The sequence below is a fragment of the Girardinichthys multiradiatus genome, chromosome 2 (genome assembly GCF_021462225.1).
Source record: "Girardinichthys multiradiatus isolate DD_20200921_A chromosome 2, DD_fGirMul_XY1, whole genome shotgun sequence".
In the NCBI taxonomy this organism is placed as follows: Eukaryota; Metazoa; Chordata; class Actinopteri; order Cyprinodontiformes; family Goodeidae; genus Girardinichthys; species Girardinichthys multiradiatus.
The window spans coordinates 40,631,815-40,648,823 of NC_061795.1; the positions used below are offsets into that span (position 1 = coordinate 40,631,815).

The 17,009-nt window shown below is 37.2% G+C and overlaps 1 protein-coding gene across 4 annotated transcripts in view; it reads left to right on the forward strand.

The window, feature by feature from the left end:
• Positions 1–17,009, forward strand: part of kiaa1549la (KIAA1549-like a) — a 126,048-nt gene that overhangs the window by 63,017 nt on the left and 46,022 nt on the right. For all 4 annotated transcript variants that reach the window (XM_047347800.1, XM_047347809.1, XM_047347817.1 and 1 more), the window contains 5 exons: positions 1,828–1,887; positions 2,481–2,641; positions 5,657–5,828; positions 7,453–7,613; positions 10,919–10,954. In XM_047347800.1, the coding sequence (XP_047203756.1) occupies positions 1,828–1,887; positions 2,481–2,641; positions 5,657–5,828; positions 7,453–7,613; positions 10,919–10,954 (590 nt within the window). The remainder of the gene's footprint in view (positions 1–1,827; positions 1,888–2,480; positions 2,642–5,656; positions 5,829–7,452; positions 7,614–10,918; positions 10,955–17,009) is intronic.

The following is a 17,009-nucleotide window of genomic DNA, read 5'->3' on the forward strand; positions in this document are numbered from 1 at the left end:
ACCTGGTCAGGAGATTTTGCTTTGCACTCCTCTTCTTCCTTTTTGCCTAATGCAATTAAATTTCCAACAACCCTGCTGATAAAATTAATGCGGTGGATTAATCTGCACATTGCACAGATTCTCTGAAGAGCACAGAGGGAGGGCCCTGAAGCTTCACACTCCAGTGCTGTTTGTCTCAAGTGCTTATATGAGCTCGTTTAAGCAAATAGGAAAGCACAGTGAATGTAAATGTGCTCTCATACTGTTTACCTGTCTCTGGAAGGCAGTTGAGAGAAGAAAGAAACACTGGTTAAAGATAAAGTTTGCTTGCTGTAGTTCTGACCTGGCCCTATAGTTAGCTGGAAATAGGGAGGACAATGTTGGCAGATTAACAGAGCTCAGATTGAAGCGGAAAGACAGAGGTGTCATGATATTTGTGTATGGAGACAGCTGATTGGACATGAAGGAGCAGGTATTTCAGGAAACAAACAGGCAGACAGAATAAAAAAGTGAAGAGCAGCAAGAAAGAAAGCACCTGGCGTTTGTAGCCTTGCAGCTTCACACAAACTTGCCAATGTTGCATTTTCTGTGCATGACTTCAAAGGCTGTTTCTCCGTATATTAACTGAAGAATGTTTATTTTGAAGTCTAATTTTTACATGCAAAATAGTGTGAAATAATGTATTCTACGGAAAGAATTGTTTTTGTTTTAGCCTAGTTGTTTCCTTGTATTGAGCTGTAAATGATAGTAAGTGAGAGTCATCACCAGAAAACAACATGCACGTGCTATATAGTCAGCATGGGTCAGTGCTTTTGTTATGGATGCTCCACACAATAAAAAAACAGATCCTTTTTATTATCCTGAAATTCTTTATTGAAGGTATGGATGCACAGTGTCAATCGAAAAGAAGCTCCCCCGATGTCTGAGAAGTTTGTGCTGTGTTTCTTATCTGCAATGTTATTTGGTGTTGATAAAGCAAAAAAATGGCACCAGTTCTTGTCTGAGCTGCCCATTTATTTTAGTGACAGCTTTAAATCTAGAACTGCAAGTGTTTATTCATCTCGGTTCTTTTATTTACTCTTTTGATAGCGCAAATAGTTGGATGAATAGATGGATGGATGGATGGACAATTTTGCAATAAGTATTTGATCATCCACCTTCACACACACTTTAACTTGGGCAACACCCCATTCTTTGTCCAAAGAATTGAATATGATGTTTTCCCACCGTTTGGGGTTTTATTTGGGTCTTATGGAAAACGGGTACATTAGAGGACAAAAGAGGAAGCAAATTGCCTCAAAATTAAAGTCATATACAGTCCAGTGCTTTGACCTCCCCATGGCAAAAAAACTGCACAAGTGAAGGGCTAAAAAAGCCTATGTGAGAACCTCTGGTGAGTTTATTGATATTTATTTATATGCTCTCTGAAGGTGTTACTTAGCTTTTGGAAAACTATTGTCATTATCCCTTTGACTCCTCTGCCAGAAATGTTGCAAGGAATACCTGACTGTTGCTGGTTTCTAGTAAAAGATGATCTTTCCACTTTGATTCACTGATGATAGATAGATAGATAGATAGATAGATAGATAGATAGATAGATAGATAGATAGATAGATAGATAGATAGATAGATAGATAGATAGATAGATAGATAGATAGATAGATAGATAGATAGATAGATAGATTTTGCATTACTTATTACCTAATTATATGAAAGTTCTAATTTTGTGAGATTATTCAAGGGCCTACAAACAAACCCCATAAATCAGGTGATTCAGGTATAGGTAGTCGCCTGGAGATTTAACAGTAAGTAAGAGTTTCCTCTGCCTGTCTCTTTGTCTTTCACCAGCTCTTGAGTACCATAATCTCAACACGTCCACAGCGACCAGGAACTACTGGGTGATCACAGGTAATCTGAACATGCTCACAGGTTCAGCATTAACTGAATGCTGCATTGATTGGATAAAACAGCAATTACTTAAATCCCTTTTGCATGCAGCTGTGCATGTTTCTTTGCATGTTTAACAATCCACCTCCATCCATCCATTCTTCTTTTTACTCTCTCAGCTCAGAGTCACTTTAGTTGCTCTGTTCCTGGGAAAAATATATTGATGTATAATTCACAGCTTTCTGACTGGGGCAGAGGGAGAGATAATTTCACATCAGGGATGGCTGTGAATGATGCTTCTGTGTGTGTGTGATGTCTGTCCACCGATCCATCTCCCTTATGGCCTGTTGTAAGAGAAGCTCTCAGGAGTAAGACAGTCCATCATCTCTATTGTCGCACTCATCACATATCTAACTTCTATGGCTTTTTGTCTTTCCTCAAACTTTTTTTGGACCCATTTCTCCTGCTTTGCTCTTCTACTTTATATTTTCTGTTTCCAATCCTACGTTCATCCCCTCGTCCATCTCTCTTTTTTTTTGCTCCTATTTGTCTGCCTGAATGCCTCTTTTTTTCCCCCCATAAATGTGTCTGTCCTTTCTTGTCTCCTTGCTCAGTGATCCAGGATGTGGACAGCTCCTCCCTGGAGGCCAACTACCAGAGCTTTGCCAGTCTCATGGAGCAGCGACTGGCTGAGCTTTTCCTGGTGGCTGGCAGGCAGGGCTCTCGGTCCATGAGGTCCCGGCGGGCCACTACTGTGGGCGGCTACACCGTGCAGGTCAGTGGAAAGTGATCGTTCTGTTTGTATAAATATGATATCAAGATGACAACACCAGGAAGTAAAGAGTGCATTAAGGATATTGGAAACAAGTTAGGTCTTTTTGTTTTGATCTCTATATAATCTTCACCTCTTAAGAGTTTTTTTATATTTATGCAAGATTGATAGAATTATTTTTTGTAAGGTTGGGTTTAGATTGTAATAGGGATTGAATGGTATCCAACTTTTGATACCTTGAAACATTCCTCAAATGATACCCTGCTATAAGGTATTACCATCTGCCTCTAGTTTTGTGGCACGTTTTATAAAAACTGCATGTATTTTCTGGTATGTTGTTTTTGATACGATTTCTAATCTTCATTTGGGGGAAGGGAGACAGACAAAAAGGTGAAAGAAAAGCCCAAATCATTGCCCTGGTCCCCTGAGGGATGGTAAGTTGATATGAGGTGTTTGTGCCAATATGCTGTGTTTGGTTTTCCCCAAACATCTCAGTATTGGTCTCATCCCAAGTTAAATCAAATCAGAACCTGAGAAAAATTAGATTGTTTTTGTTATTTACATATGTAAAATCCTACAACTGAAAGAGGGTGTCCTTAGTTTAAAGACAGTACAATATAACTGAAGTTATGTTGAAATTGGTTTACAGACATCACACAGTTATTAATCAAGTAATCATAATCAAAAAGGTATGGCCATATGAAAAAAGTAATCGCTTCCTAAACCTATTATCTCGTGAGCAATTTCAATAACTAACAATGTCAGTCTTTTACATGACGGTGACTTACCCACTCTTACAAAGCATCTCAATCAGATTTAGGTGCAGACTTTGACTGGGCCTCTCCAAAACCTTTACTTGGGTGGATTAGTGTCCTTTGGATCATTGTTCTGGTGCATAAGCCAAGTGTGCTTGAGCTTAAGATCACACAATCCTTCTGGATATCTGTTAGTGAGGAGATTTCCATCAATTACAGCAAGCCAATCAAGCCCTGAAGCAGCCAAGTAGTACCAGAACATTACATTGCCATCACTATGGTTGACTGTCAGGATGATGTGCTTTTTTTAAAATGCTGTATTCCCTTCATGCCAGATGTAACGGGACAACGTCTAAAGAGTTCTTCTTTTGTCTTATCATCTACCGAATATTTTCCCAGAAGGCTTGGGGATCATCAAGAGGTTTACTGGATAATGTAAGATCCAGGTCTTTGTGTGGTGACTGTGGCTCAGTAGGAAGAGTAGTCGTGGGTTGTGGGTTCGATTCCAGCTTCCTCCTGTCATATGTCGATGTGCCCCTGGGCAAGGCACTTAACCTCAAGTTGCCTACCTATTGGTGTATGAATGTGTGAGTGTTAGTGAGTGCGATTGGGTGAATCTGGCTCTAGCGTAAAGCGCTTTGAGTGGTCTGCATGACTGGAAAAGCGCTATATAAGTTCAGTCCATTTACCATTTTTCAGGAGTGGTTTTGGGGTTGAACTCTCCCATGGATCATACTTTTGCCCAATCTCTTTCTTATTGTTAAACCCTCAGCACCGACAATAACTGAGGAACGTAAGGCCCGGAGTGCTTTAGATACTGTTATGGGTTATAATGTGTTACTTTTTAAGAGATTTTAGCCTACTTAATGTTGTCAGGTTCTATTTAAGTAATGTTTTTCATTCTACAGGTCTGGCAGTAACCATGCCAAATCATGGAGTAAAAAAATTGCTCAGGTAAATTTTGATTTAACAAGATAAGTCATTTTTATTTTTTGTGGTTTGGTTATTTATTCCCTTCAGTACATGAAATCATCATTAAAAATTGCTTTTAGTATTTTATCACGGTTATATTTGGCTGTTATTAAAATTGATTTGATGATCTGAAAGAAAATGTGACAAAATGGCAAAAACAGAAGAATACTGTAAGAGTCATGTGAACTAATTTTCACAACACTATATTTTAATGATGTTAACTCTTACTGCTTAATGCTGCAGTAGTGTCTCAAGAGAGCAACAATCTGTAAGTGTCTCAGATTAGCAAACCGATATTATACCTGTGTTTTAAATCAGGGTGATAAATCCATACATGTTTCCCTCAAACATGCACATTTTGTCTAATATTTTTTTTTAAAAACCTTTAATTTGAAACATAACACTGCCAGCCACTTCTTAAAAAAGTTTGAATGTATGCATCACCATGGACAGCTCCAGATTCAGAAACTTGGACAATGCTCCAGGGAAACCTAAGGTGGGAAAGCTGTAAGAAATCCTATAAAAAAAGAGCTAAATTTTATGGTCAAATGTAACAACTAATTACTTAAAATAAAAAATGGTTTTCAACGTAATTTCTTTAACTCTACAGCTCTAAAATTAAATTGAGGAGGTGGAAGAAGATGTTGAAATGATCCCAATTTGAAATAATAATGAGCAGAAAAACCTTTGCGCACAGAATTTTTTTTTGGTTGTCATCTCCCTGCTCGGTGGTCTGTATTGTTCAAATTAAAATGCTGTTTTATTCATTGTGGTCCACATGCATTACAAAGCCTCAAGATATTATTGTCTTCAGAGATGACCAGTTTTATTGCTGCAGAGTGGAAGAGGAAGAGCCTCTCAGAGAAACTGTCAGAAAATGTTGTGTATTCAGAGTAGAAAACCTTCAGCCATTTAATAACACATATCCTTTCTTTTTATGACAAAATCTAATTACAAGACTTGATTAAAGCTGTGTGATGTTTAAAAAAATTGTTTGATGTATGATGTTTAAAAAAATTGTTTGATGTATGATGAAAGGAAATTGAGATTTCATGTGACTCGTTTATCCTCCAGTGTGTCTTCAGTAAATTAATTCATCTCCCAGCCAATCCCACGACTTGATCAAAGCAAAAGAGATTGGGTCACAGACGCAGCATTCTGTTTGGGAAGATAAGGGGTTTTGTGTTTAACTTGCCTGCAGATTATATGTTTTTCTGATGGTTAACAACACTAAAACCTCTTTTACTAATTCTTCTAAAATTATCATGCAACTGTGACTCCCCACTCTCAGATGGTGAACATGCGACGGCTTCCAGGTCTGAAGAACCCGGCAGAGATGACCTATTACGCCCAACTGAATGGATCACCCATCACAGGAACCGCAGCTGCTAAGACCCTCAGCAGTCTGGACTCCCAGACCATGGCTCTGACGCTGGGATACTTTGTGCAAGTGCAAGCTGAACGTAAGCTCTTAATTGTACTGTCAGTGTTGTACGGCATGATTGTTCTACATGTAGATGAGACTCAATGCAAATCATACACAAAAGAGATGATAAGAGAGTAAACAACAACACATTTTGTTTGTTTGTTTTTTAAGACTATACTTAGTATGTAAAATGAGCTCTTTAGTGTTAATGTGTCAGATTTCTTCAAACAGGCTATTTTTTTCTGCAGTCTCTGTTGGGTTGGTGGAATAAAAGTTTGAGAATGAATATTATGAACGCAATATAGAAACACAGGAATAAACATAATAAATGCAATTGAAAAAGATGTATCTGCCATAACCTTCCCATGCCTTTGACACTGTAGCATTAACAATTTGATCAACAGATAAGCCAGTAATACTATCACGCCGTCTTCTGCTAAGACACATATGTTTCACTCACCTTAGCATGCACGATGATTGAAACTGAAAAAGAACCTGATGGTATGGCATACTTTCTTATTTTTAGCTAAGAAATATCTCAGAGCTTTGAAATGTAATAAATAAAATGAGACGGTTAAGTCACGGCCAATGTAACATTCCCATTCCTAAAAACACTGTAAATTCCTCTCTGCAATCCCAAGATAGATGCACTATATGGAATAGGAGGGCATCAAAAGTGACACACAAAGATTTTGACAAAATTGTATGTTCTAAAAATGTCCTTATTTTTTGCTTTTAGACTTGCGTAACCTGAGTTTTATAATACTCTTACATGGCATGTTAGGAACCAGTGTGAGCAGCTTAAGATTTTACTTATACAGACATGTTTTCAGCCTGAAACAAACAATTAATATAATCAAGTCAAGTGAAAGAACAGGCTTTTTCTTTAGGAGGCACTTTACAGGCACCACACAGCTTAAAGCATTCCTGTTTAAATACTCCTTAAGATTTATATGCAGACATAAAACATAAGCGTTCTCTGCCTTTGACTTGTGTTTTATTATCTTATAAATTGTATTTTCTCAGAAACTTGAGTACAATTACCTAACTGAAGAAGATACTGGATTTGTCAGGGCATCTCTTCCTAAAAGTGTTGAGGCAGGAAAGACAGTGTTCTTGGTAAAACGTATTTAGTTTGTCTTTATGGGCTTAGAGGAAGACAGTTATATTTATCCCAAAATGAAAACACATATCTGCAAGAAGCTCTGTCACAGAAGAGCGCCAACAGCAAGTTGTTAAAATAAAATCCAAGAGAAACACTTTAAGCTTTTTTTAAGCATTGGATTGAAGAAAGTTATTGCTTCTAGATTGTTATAAATGTTTAATTTCACACAGCTCAACATATCTTTCACATAATTTAAGTAAATCTGTATTAAAATATTATATAAAAAGGTCTGCAACTGTTCTGAGTCTTTATATTAAACATAGAGTCACAGCAGTCAAAACTGCAAACTCTAAAAAAGAACTTGCCTCGTCTTATAAGAAATTAAATCCAGATTTTCTTTACAGTTTTATCAGGTTGTTTTTTACAGTGTTTATTTAAGAAATGAGTATTTAATAAATCTTTTTAATCATGCACAGTGATGTTTGTTGTTTATCTGATACCAGATTAAAACCTCTTGATATTAATTTAATGTTTTTTGCCCTGTGTTTGCATGTAGCTGTGGTGAAGACACCACCCAGCAACTTGTGGATCATGGCTGTTCTCACACCTCTCTTCTTATTGATGGTGGTGATTGGAATGGTGGCCTTCATCCTGTGTAGAAGGAACAGGGTTATTTTTAAATCTGGTGCATTCAGGACCTTCAAAACCCGGTCCAAGGTAAAATCGTGAAACCTTGTTTTAATTTTCTTGCTTTTTTATTGACCTCTATATTTTGTTTCCTTCTTTTTGTGCTTTCTCTCTCCTCCACCCCCATAAATGATGTAAATTAGCTGTTGTTTTCCTGCATCCTGAGAAGCTCAAAACTCATTGATTCAACAAAACTCAGTGCTTTAATCTTCTGTAAGGCTCAAATAAGATTACATAGCTTGATTGCAAGTGACACGTCAGACAGAAAACCGACTGTGTCAAACTGTTGCTTCAGGACAGAAAAATTAATTTCATTTCTGCCGGCTTAACTCATTTGTTTTCTCACTATCTAGTAGCTCATGGTCATTATTGATCATGCATGCAGCAAAGACCAATCGGCTGCAAAGAAATGGGCAGGGCTCACTGTACCAGAACGGAACCTCAGGGTAATTCTGGCTCTTTCACAAAGACAGTGTTCAGTCAACATCAGCCTGCTGGAGTTTTAACTGAAAGTCAATCCTTTTGGATGAGCATGTTTGTAATAGATTGCCAACAGATGGTTTGATTCGGTCAGATGGTCGCCCTGGATGCAGTGCATGATGCCAGAACAGCAGCTGCTTGTGCCATTGCATTCAGTGAAGTGGTAAACAAGCAATGAGCTTGACAGCCTTATTTGTTCTGAAATGCCTCTTGAATTAGCTTGAATGTAATAACCCAAAATGGGGGTTACAATTTAATATCACGATTAAACTTCCAAAATATCTGTTTCACCAAATAACTTCACTTGGTGATATTTGTTTTACAGTTTCAGTCACATAAACTAATTTAGGCTTGTTCTAATGGGAAAAATAATCCAGTGCATATAAATATTTCCCTCACAAGATAAAAACAGACCCCTCTCTGTTGGAGTAGAGCCCCAACAGCATCCCTATAAATATCTGCTTGGAGTTTCTGGAGCTTTTAAAATACATTTTAATAGTGGGAGTGAATAAGTTTACACAATACTGTTCTGTTCTTTGTCATAAACCCAAAAATAAGGCAGTACAATGTGAATATAGTTGGGTAAGAACCAGTTTAACAAGGTCCATCTACAATCATATTTTGTAAATCCGAATAATATTTTATTCAGCTAACTGGCTCATTCTAAGCACACTGAAGACAGTTTCCACACATTTGCCTCTCAGCAGGAGACCGATATAATTTGTCTTAATTTGGTACATTTCACCCTTATTCAGTTTTTAACTGAACACTGAATTCCTAGTTACAAGTAAGAAGAGTTTGTTTGATATCTGTACAGGATTAGAAACTGTTTACCCTTATCGTACAAACTGGAAGTAGAACCCAGTGTGAACATGCATAAAATACTGCTAATTATTGTTGAACAAGGTCGAACCAGTAAAAACATCTATCCATCCATCTTTCTGTCCCAAAGGTTTAGCAATATTTTCCCTTAACCTAGTTATGCATATATTTTTCTTGAAGCACAATATGTTTATTCATACACATGAATAAGCATATTAGAGCTAAAGTAGCTATATGACAGCAAATCAGTAAATTTTAGAATTATTTTTGTTTTAATTGAAATTTTGTTTCTATGAATAAACAGTTAAACCTCATGTTTGATAGTTCCAGTGCTTGAAGTTCCATTAGGATAATCTACAGGCTGAGGGTTTAGTTTTAAAGAACATTTGAATATATGATGCTGGTCAAATGTTCATGTATACTTTCTCTCAAAAACAATATCAAATTCATTTTGGGCTTTTATTGATTATGTGATCTGTTCTGTTTTCAAGTAAACTGTGTGTTCTTTTGGACACAATAATTTTGATTTGTTGTAGATTTTCTCTAATGTACGCATGGTGAAAAATGTACAATCAGGCTCAAATGTATACATACAGCAATCTCAATCTTTCAACAATACAGGGTGTTGAAGGTTCTAGAATGGATGCATTGCAGCATGCAAGCAATAACAAGGCCAAGATCCGTTAAATTATAGTTGGTAATAATGACTTACTGACCTGGAAGTGTCTGTTTACCAGCAAGAAAATTATTTGTTTTTGACTGAACTTTTATTGCATTGACCAAAACTCAGAACAATGGGAAAGTCTAAGGAACTCCATCTAAGAAAGAGAATTATAGATTTACACAAGTTGGGAAAGTCTTTTGGAGCCATTTATAGGCAACTGCAGATTCCAGCATCAACAAGTTATTTGGATTTGCCACCACTGTGCTTAAGGCTAAAACACCTTAACTGAGGTTGGTTGGGATTTCCAGGAAGAACCCAGGATTCACCAAGGTTAATGCCATGAACTGAAAACTACTGGAATGCTAGTGTCACTGTTTACAAGATAGACATGACAAAGAAACAAAACAGACACACGCCTTGAAGCTCGACTGTAATCTGCAGTTGCCCACATGGACAAGCCAAATGTCATCTGGAGCAAAGCTTTGTAGATTGAGTGTTTTGGCAAGACAAGATGTTTCTAGAGGAGTCAAGGTGAGGCCAAAGAAGCCTAGGAAGACTTTACAAACTATCAAGCATGGTGGTAGATGCATGATGCTGTGGACAACCTCAAAATTCTTCAGGTTTACATAAAATGAACAACTAGAACATTGAAAGTTGGACATAGTTGGGTGTGTTGTTACAGGACAATAATTCTGAGCAATCATAAAAGCTGCTTTTGAAATTGAAAGAGGCTAAAAGGGCCTTTTCAAAGCCTTTAGACCAACTCTATTAAAATGTATACCCTATACATAAAAGCCAGAATAATGCCAATGGCTTGTTGATTATATATTTTTCTAAATGAGGACTGAATTGTTTCAGACTTAGTGGTTTTGCCCTAATAAAGAAAGTTAAAGTGTTCTCATATTTTTTCTCTTAACTAGAAAAATGCTCCCACAGTATCAAAAATGGTACTGAGTATCGAGTATTTTTCTTGGTGTTGGTATCAAGCTTGAAATATGACTAGCACAGCCATACTGAATTTGAGTTCTGAATCATTCTGATTAAGACATTTGTTGATGCAAAAAGTAAAATAAAAATTAGGACAAATATAACATGATATTAGGATTTCGCTACACTGGCCACCAGACATCTTGCTCTCTCAATAATAATAATCTGTGAGCAATAAAGAAAATAGTATTTTATTCCTTTAAGGTAATGCAGAAATTTAACAGCTCTTTGATGTATTTTTATATTATTTTTCTTTCATTGCTTATGTTTTTTTAAATCACTTTGAATGACCTTGTGTATGATTGATGCTATCCTCATAACCTTGCCTTGTTGTGCACAAAGCCCTTCCTGACCTTGTTCCTTTGACTCTGTTCTTGTTTAGACGTCATATCGAAGGGAGGGCAGTTACCACCACCAGGTATTCAATAAAACAACCGCCGGGTGGATTGTTTGACTGATTAATTGAATGAATGAATGAATCAATGAACAGATGAGTTGGCTGGCTTGTCCACTTTGTGCTGCCAGCCCTGTGCTGTTGTTGCTGGGCAAAACCTGCATGCAGCTGCTGTGATGTGGCTTATTTCTGTTGTTCTCATTGCAGATCAATAAGAGGGGGAGGATGTTTTCTAAAAAAGTAATTTCCCTTTAAGATTTAAACTGTTTTGGTATCAATAGACTGAATTAGTAACAAGGGACGGATGAGCTCAGATCACTTGGCAAGAGGAAGGTCATGAATATAAATAGAAGAATATGCTGAACATAAAAAAATTACACATATACATATTTTTGATTGCTTTTGCATAAAGAATTAGGTTTGTGTCATCCACCAGTATGACACCCCTGCTTCTCTTTCGAATCAGTCGATTTATCCTGTCAAACAAAGCCGCTCCAATTCCTTAGCAGCTCGGCAGGAACAGCAGACCTCCAACCCTTTTTGATATGAGCCGCCCTGCTAAAAAAATCTTAGCGTGAATTCAAACAGTGTTGCTAAGACCCACAGATATAAAAAGAAAATGCTTTAAATGGCATCCATACAGATGGCATTAGTGTGGATCTTGCTGCTTCACTGGAGGATGTAACCTTCTGTATTTGTGGCCTATTTTGTCCAGACCTTCTCATCCCTATCCCACTGAGAGGTAGAGTGAGCTGTGTAAAGGATGGATGTGAGGATGGGTAGGCGGGACATTTTGGTGGGTAATGGGGCTGTTGTGACTCCAGAGCACAGTGGGATGTAAACATCCCAGAAAATACATGTACATGTTTTTTATGTGTGTGTTTTTCTTCCCTTAAAGTGATAAATTAACATTTTCTCCGAGGTTTATTTGCTCAAGTAACCGTCTTTATTGTAAACATTTGATGTTACTTGTTTTCGATTTCACAACCGCAAACATCAAATATTAAAAATAAGGGGCTGTAAAAGTTGTGCCGTAAGGCTGAAATCGCATTTTCATTCCCTTCTCCTGAAAGTGCTATCTTAAAGCAAACGAGGTAAATATTTATTACAGGAACTTGATTTGCTCATGGCGATATGGCAGAGGTTAAAAGTAGATTAAAATGTAGGTTTATATACAATTACCCTTCTCGTGGGCATGAATATCATCTTGATTAATTTGAGACTTTAAATAATTCATTTGAATTTCTTCAAAGAGAAAGAGGTTGTACAACGTAAAACTGCAGTGATTTTTAAAAAGAAACAACAGCTGTACATGTTTGAATTTATTGTTGCATTTTTCTATTTATTACAATTTTTTTAAATGTCCATTTAAATAGTTGCTTCTCGACCCTGTGCTGCTTATAGCCATCAATAAGCTTCAGGCAAAATTGTGGCTGGATATCGAACCACTCTTCTTTGGCATAATTGGTAAAGTTTTCTTAATGAGTTGATTTCCTGCCATGGACTTGACTTAGATCTGGACTATTCGAGAAGCTTTAATGTTAGGCAGCTTTATCCCTTCTAAAGTCAGGGTTCACGTGTGAGATCATAGTCCTTTTACAATAGCAAATTGTGTAAAATTACAACCATTCAGTTAATTTTAAAGGTGAAGTTGAGTAACTGTTGAGAATACTCCTCCCTCTTCATTATTGTATTAATTTTCTTCAGTGCACCAGTATCTCTGGCAGTGAAACAACACCGTAGTATGATTCAACCACCAACATGCTTGTGTTGTGGAATTTTCTTATCAAAGTGGGTAGAAGTTGACTCATAACAAGAGAAAATCCGGACTTTGTCTTTATAAGTTTTATTCAAAGGCATTCAGCGTTTGAATGACTCTGTCACCAAGCAAGTCAGTTGAACAGAGCCCCGATCAACATTTACACACAGTATTTATACCAGAACACGACAGTGTTATCTCAACTGCAAAGAGTCTGTGTTTTATGACCCAAACCCTTCTTGAGTTCAAAGGTGACAAGGTTATCTAGGAACAGACCTAACTGCCCTTCCTGACATTGTCCTAAAGATGGGTCTGAACCATTAAACTTCTGATAATGGCTTTTACAGCTTCTTCCTCTAACACAGATGTTCTGAGGAGTAAAAAAGGTTATACACTGTGAAATTCTTACTGCAAGAATTTCCATCACACTTGACAGTTGGAATAGTGCGTACAGCATTTAGTTTCTTTAGACAGTTTTTTGCTGCCAGCTGTGTCCTCATATGGGTGTAGTTTACCTGTGGTGAAAGTTTCCACTCCATAAACCTTTCCAAATGATACAAACAATTTGCATTCCCCCTGTATTATAGGAGGATTATTAGCAGTGTGGTATTACCATGTCCTGGCAAAAGAAAGCCACCAACTTATTAGAATTTCTATAATTCAAATATTCCAAAAATAAATGCAATATAGTACTTCGTATGGGAATACCAAAATTGGAAGATATTTAAAAGAAAGTTGCTTATGAGAGTTAAGACTCTGTTTGCAATATTGACATTAAAACCCACAATAAATAATAAAATATGGAAAAGGTACAGGCCAAGGAGTACCTTAGCAAGGCACTGGATACAATTAAACTTACATGTTTTCATTAATATTTTTATGCTTTCTATTAAAGTCTATAAAGCAACTTTCTTGTGCAATGAACAGATTGCACAACATGTTACAATTAAATGCAGGTCCTTAAAAAGGAAAGGAATGTTGATATTTTTGTGTTAATTGTTCTGTGTGATTTCAGTTTTGAAATCAGGCTTTGAAAATACTAAAGCAGAAATAAAAAAAAACATATAGGTTGTTTTGCAGGGTTTAGTCTATTGCTAAAATGTTACAGCAAATCGGAGCAAACAGCTGTCACATGCCTGCATGTTTTTTTTTATTGTCTGGCTTCGCAGCTGAATTTTAACCTGATCACATCTTGCAGCCCACATAAGTTACAATCGTGATTGGTCCAGATACAAATTGTGTGCTAATCGTTTTTCTAGTTTGCCCCAGAAGAATATTAACAGGAGCTAATATCAAGGAGCGAAGTGATTTCTCAAAGCTGTCTGAGCACCAACTACATATGAGCACAGTAATAGACTCCCAACAGCCTGATCTACTGTGAGGTTTATTATGTGTGTGTGTGTGCAATGTGCTCCTATCCACCTAATCATCAGTCACTGTGTACGACAAGCTGAAGCTGCTAATCAATAGTGTGGTTCATATGATGTTTGCATGTTTATTTAGGCATTAAAGAGTCATTCTGCGATGCCTGACTCACTTCATGCCTTCGCTGCACAGTTGGAAGACTGTTCAAAATGGCTTTTCCTTCTTCTGTGCTGCCTTGTGGAAGCGTGAAAGCCTCACATAGCTGTCTCGCATTCAGAGTACAATGGAGGTGCAATCAGCAAAAGTACAAGAAATCCATTTTTCTTTTGTATGGTGTCCAATGCAAGTACAAAGCAGCAGCTGCTGTTCAAAGGGCCAAAGGTGTTTAGCATTTTGCTGCATCATTCTTCGGCGTGCCCCAGGAGGATTTTATCTAACCATAGTGGCTCGGTGCAGATGTGTACTCTGTTCTCTTATTTTAAATATACCTGTATACCTGATCTCTTTTTACAGAAAACTCATGGTTCAGTCTTGCTCCCTGCCCTGTTAGACCTGAATTTAAATCAATCTGGCCCTCAGGGGGAAGAGAGCACATCTTGTCCATCTGCTGTACATCAACAAGTTTCTGATCTCTGATGCTACAAACTAAAATTATATGAGCAGAAGCATCTGTTTTATACTAACAGGACAGATAATTTGCTGGCAGAGTGGGGTTGTGCTCACTGTCACTTCACACCATTTTTAAGTAAAGGAAATATTTCGATTTTCTGTCATCTTCCTCTCTGCTCTCACCTTCTCGGTATTCCAGATGTGGAGAAAATCGGCGTTCATCTCTGACCGACTGATCAGATGCTCATGCAGTGCCGCAATGTCTGACGACAACATCTTCATTAAACAAGCCTGCTCAGATGAGATGACAGACGGACATTTGCTAAATCTGTTTTAGGGGCATCATTGCAGAGCCTGGATCCTGGGTCCTGTCTGCAGTAAACCCTTGCCTCGGTTGTTCTTGCCTCGGTTGCCTCTGTTACTCTGACCTAGTACCTTTGCACTCTTCTTCAGTTCAGCCCTCTTTACCCATTGGTAGGACGTCTCAGTAACAGAGTTACTTAATCTTCAAGTGATACATATGATGCCGATGTATCTTTCCATGATGGTTCCTCCGGGTCCCCCTCTATCGCATTGCACTTCATTTCTGCCCAAAGATGGACCCAGGCTGAAACTCTCCTTGTATTGTGAGGAGCTTCTTTGTCTTAATATCACTGCCTTCAAGCTTCTCCTTTTGTCAAGGTATATAGTATCTGGTCTTGACAAGTGCTACTCATGCTTCGTGGGGAAAGTTTCAAGACTACTGTTGTAAGATGCCGTTTGTAAGGACAGAAACAGTGGAGCGTGGAGCTCTACTAGAATTGAAAGTTAATGAGTGGGACTGTTAATGGTTTTTTTGCAATTATCCACAATCTGACCATTTCTTAAAACTTGTTGCAACCACAACAAAGATGCAATCACCTCCTTTTTTGAGTTTGGATCAGAGAACATCTAAGAGCAACTCCATACAGATTGTCTGGAACTTGTTTTGTTTATGGGTACATATTTACGAGTCCCATCCACAAATGCAGCCATGTGTTTGAAGCTAGCTGAAGACACAGAGGTGTGTGTGACCAATTAATTATTAACAACGCCGCCAGCCGGATGCCCATGCTGGCTAACCTTACATGCACTCAGAATTTTGCATGCATCATCACATGCATTAGGCGTCTTCTATTTCGGAGCTGCTCAAAATAGAAAAGGGGCAGAAAAAAAACCCAAAGGTTTTATCTATGTTGTTGTGTTACTCAAAGCTGATCTTTTACTTTTTCTTTTTGCCATAAAATAATATATTCTGACTATGGATGGTTGTCAAAAACATATTCTGCTGCCTTTTTAATCTTTTGTCTCCTCATAACAAAACCCTCTACTTCAAAGGTTCTGCTAAGCCAAATTATTTATTTCTTAACTTTTTCTTATGCAGGCTCTGCTGTTTGGAGACTAATAAAAATAGCTTAAGGAGGAATGTCCATAAAATTACTTTTATTTGAATTACAAGCAATGTTTTAATTTTCCACTAAGAAGACTATACCCAGTTATTCTGTAATTCATTACTTTAACTGAACTGGGAATTTTATCAGTCTCTGTGATTTTGTCGTTGATCAGTTTTAGGTTTTATATAAGTAAACCAGTTTTCTGAACTGAAATTGGATTATTGTAGTTTCAACTACAGCTTAAAATGTAGACATATACATCCTAACCAAACTGTATCAATCTTCAAACAGGAGAAATCTGCACAAATTACAGGGTTTTACATTTAACCTTCAGCTGCCAAAAAACGTTTAGGAAACCAAAATCTTGTAGATACCAAGTATAAAGTAATGAGATGTAATCAGAAAAGGTTTGTACATCATAATATAAATAAGTAGTGAAAATGTAGATTCATAATAAGGGTTATGTTGGATGTGATGAAATAAAGAGAAATGTTTATTGTAAGTTATATATTCTGATCTCAATTTTAAAGTTAACTTGCTTTTTTAAGGTGAGTTTTTGTGGGTTATTTATGAGAAGTCAATGTCCTACTTGCAGTGGATAGAGTCCCAATTTGGACCATTGTCTTGGGCTAATCAAGTCCAAGGATTTAAATTTAGCAGTTCAAATGAATGTTTTATCAGGTATGTTTACACCTTTTCACTTTTCCAGCTGCTCAAGTTTTCAATATTTTGTCAACCAGAATAAAAAAAGACATGTCTTAACTTTTGTTAAAACAACGTGATTTCACTCAAATGATAAAAGGTTATATTTTAGAGTTGTTTTAGATGCTGCAAATTTTGGTTCTGCTCTGGATAGCTATTTGCTTAACATTTCTTGTCCCATCAAGCTGAGCAAACTGTCTGAATAATTTCTTTAGTGCTGTTATTTCTCACA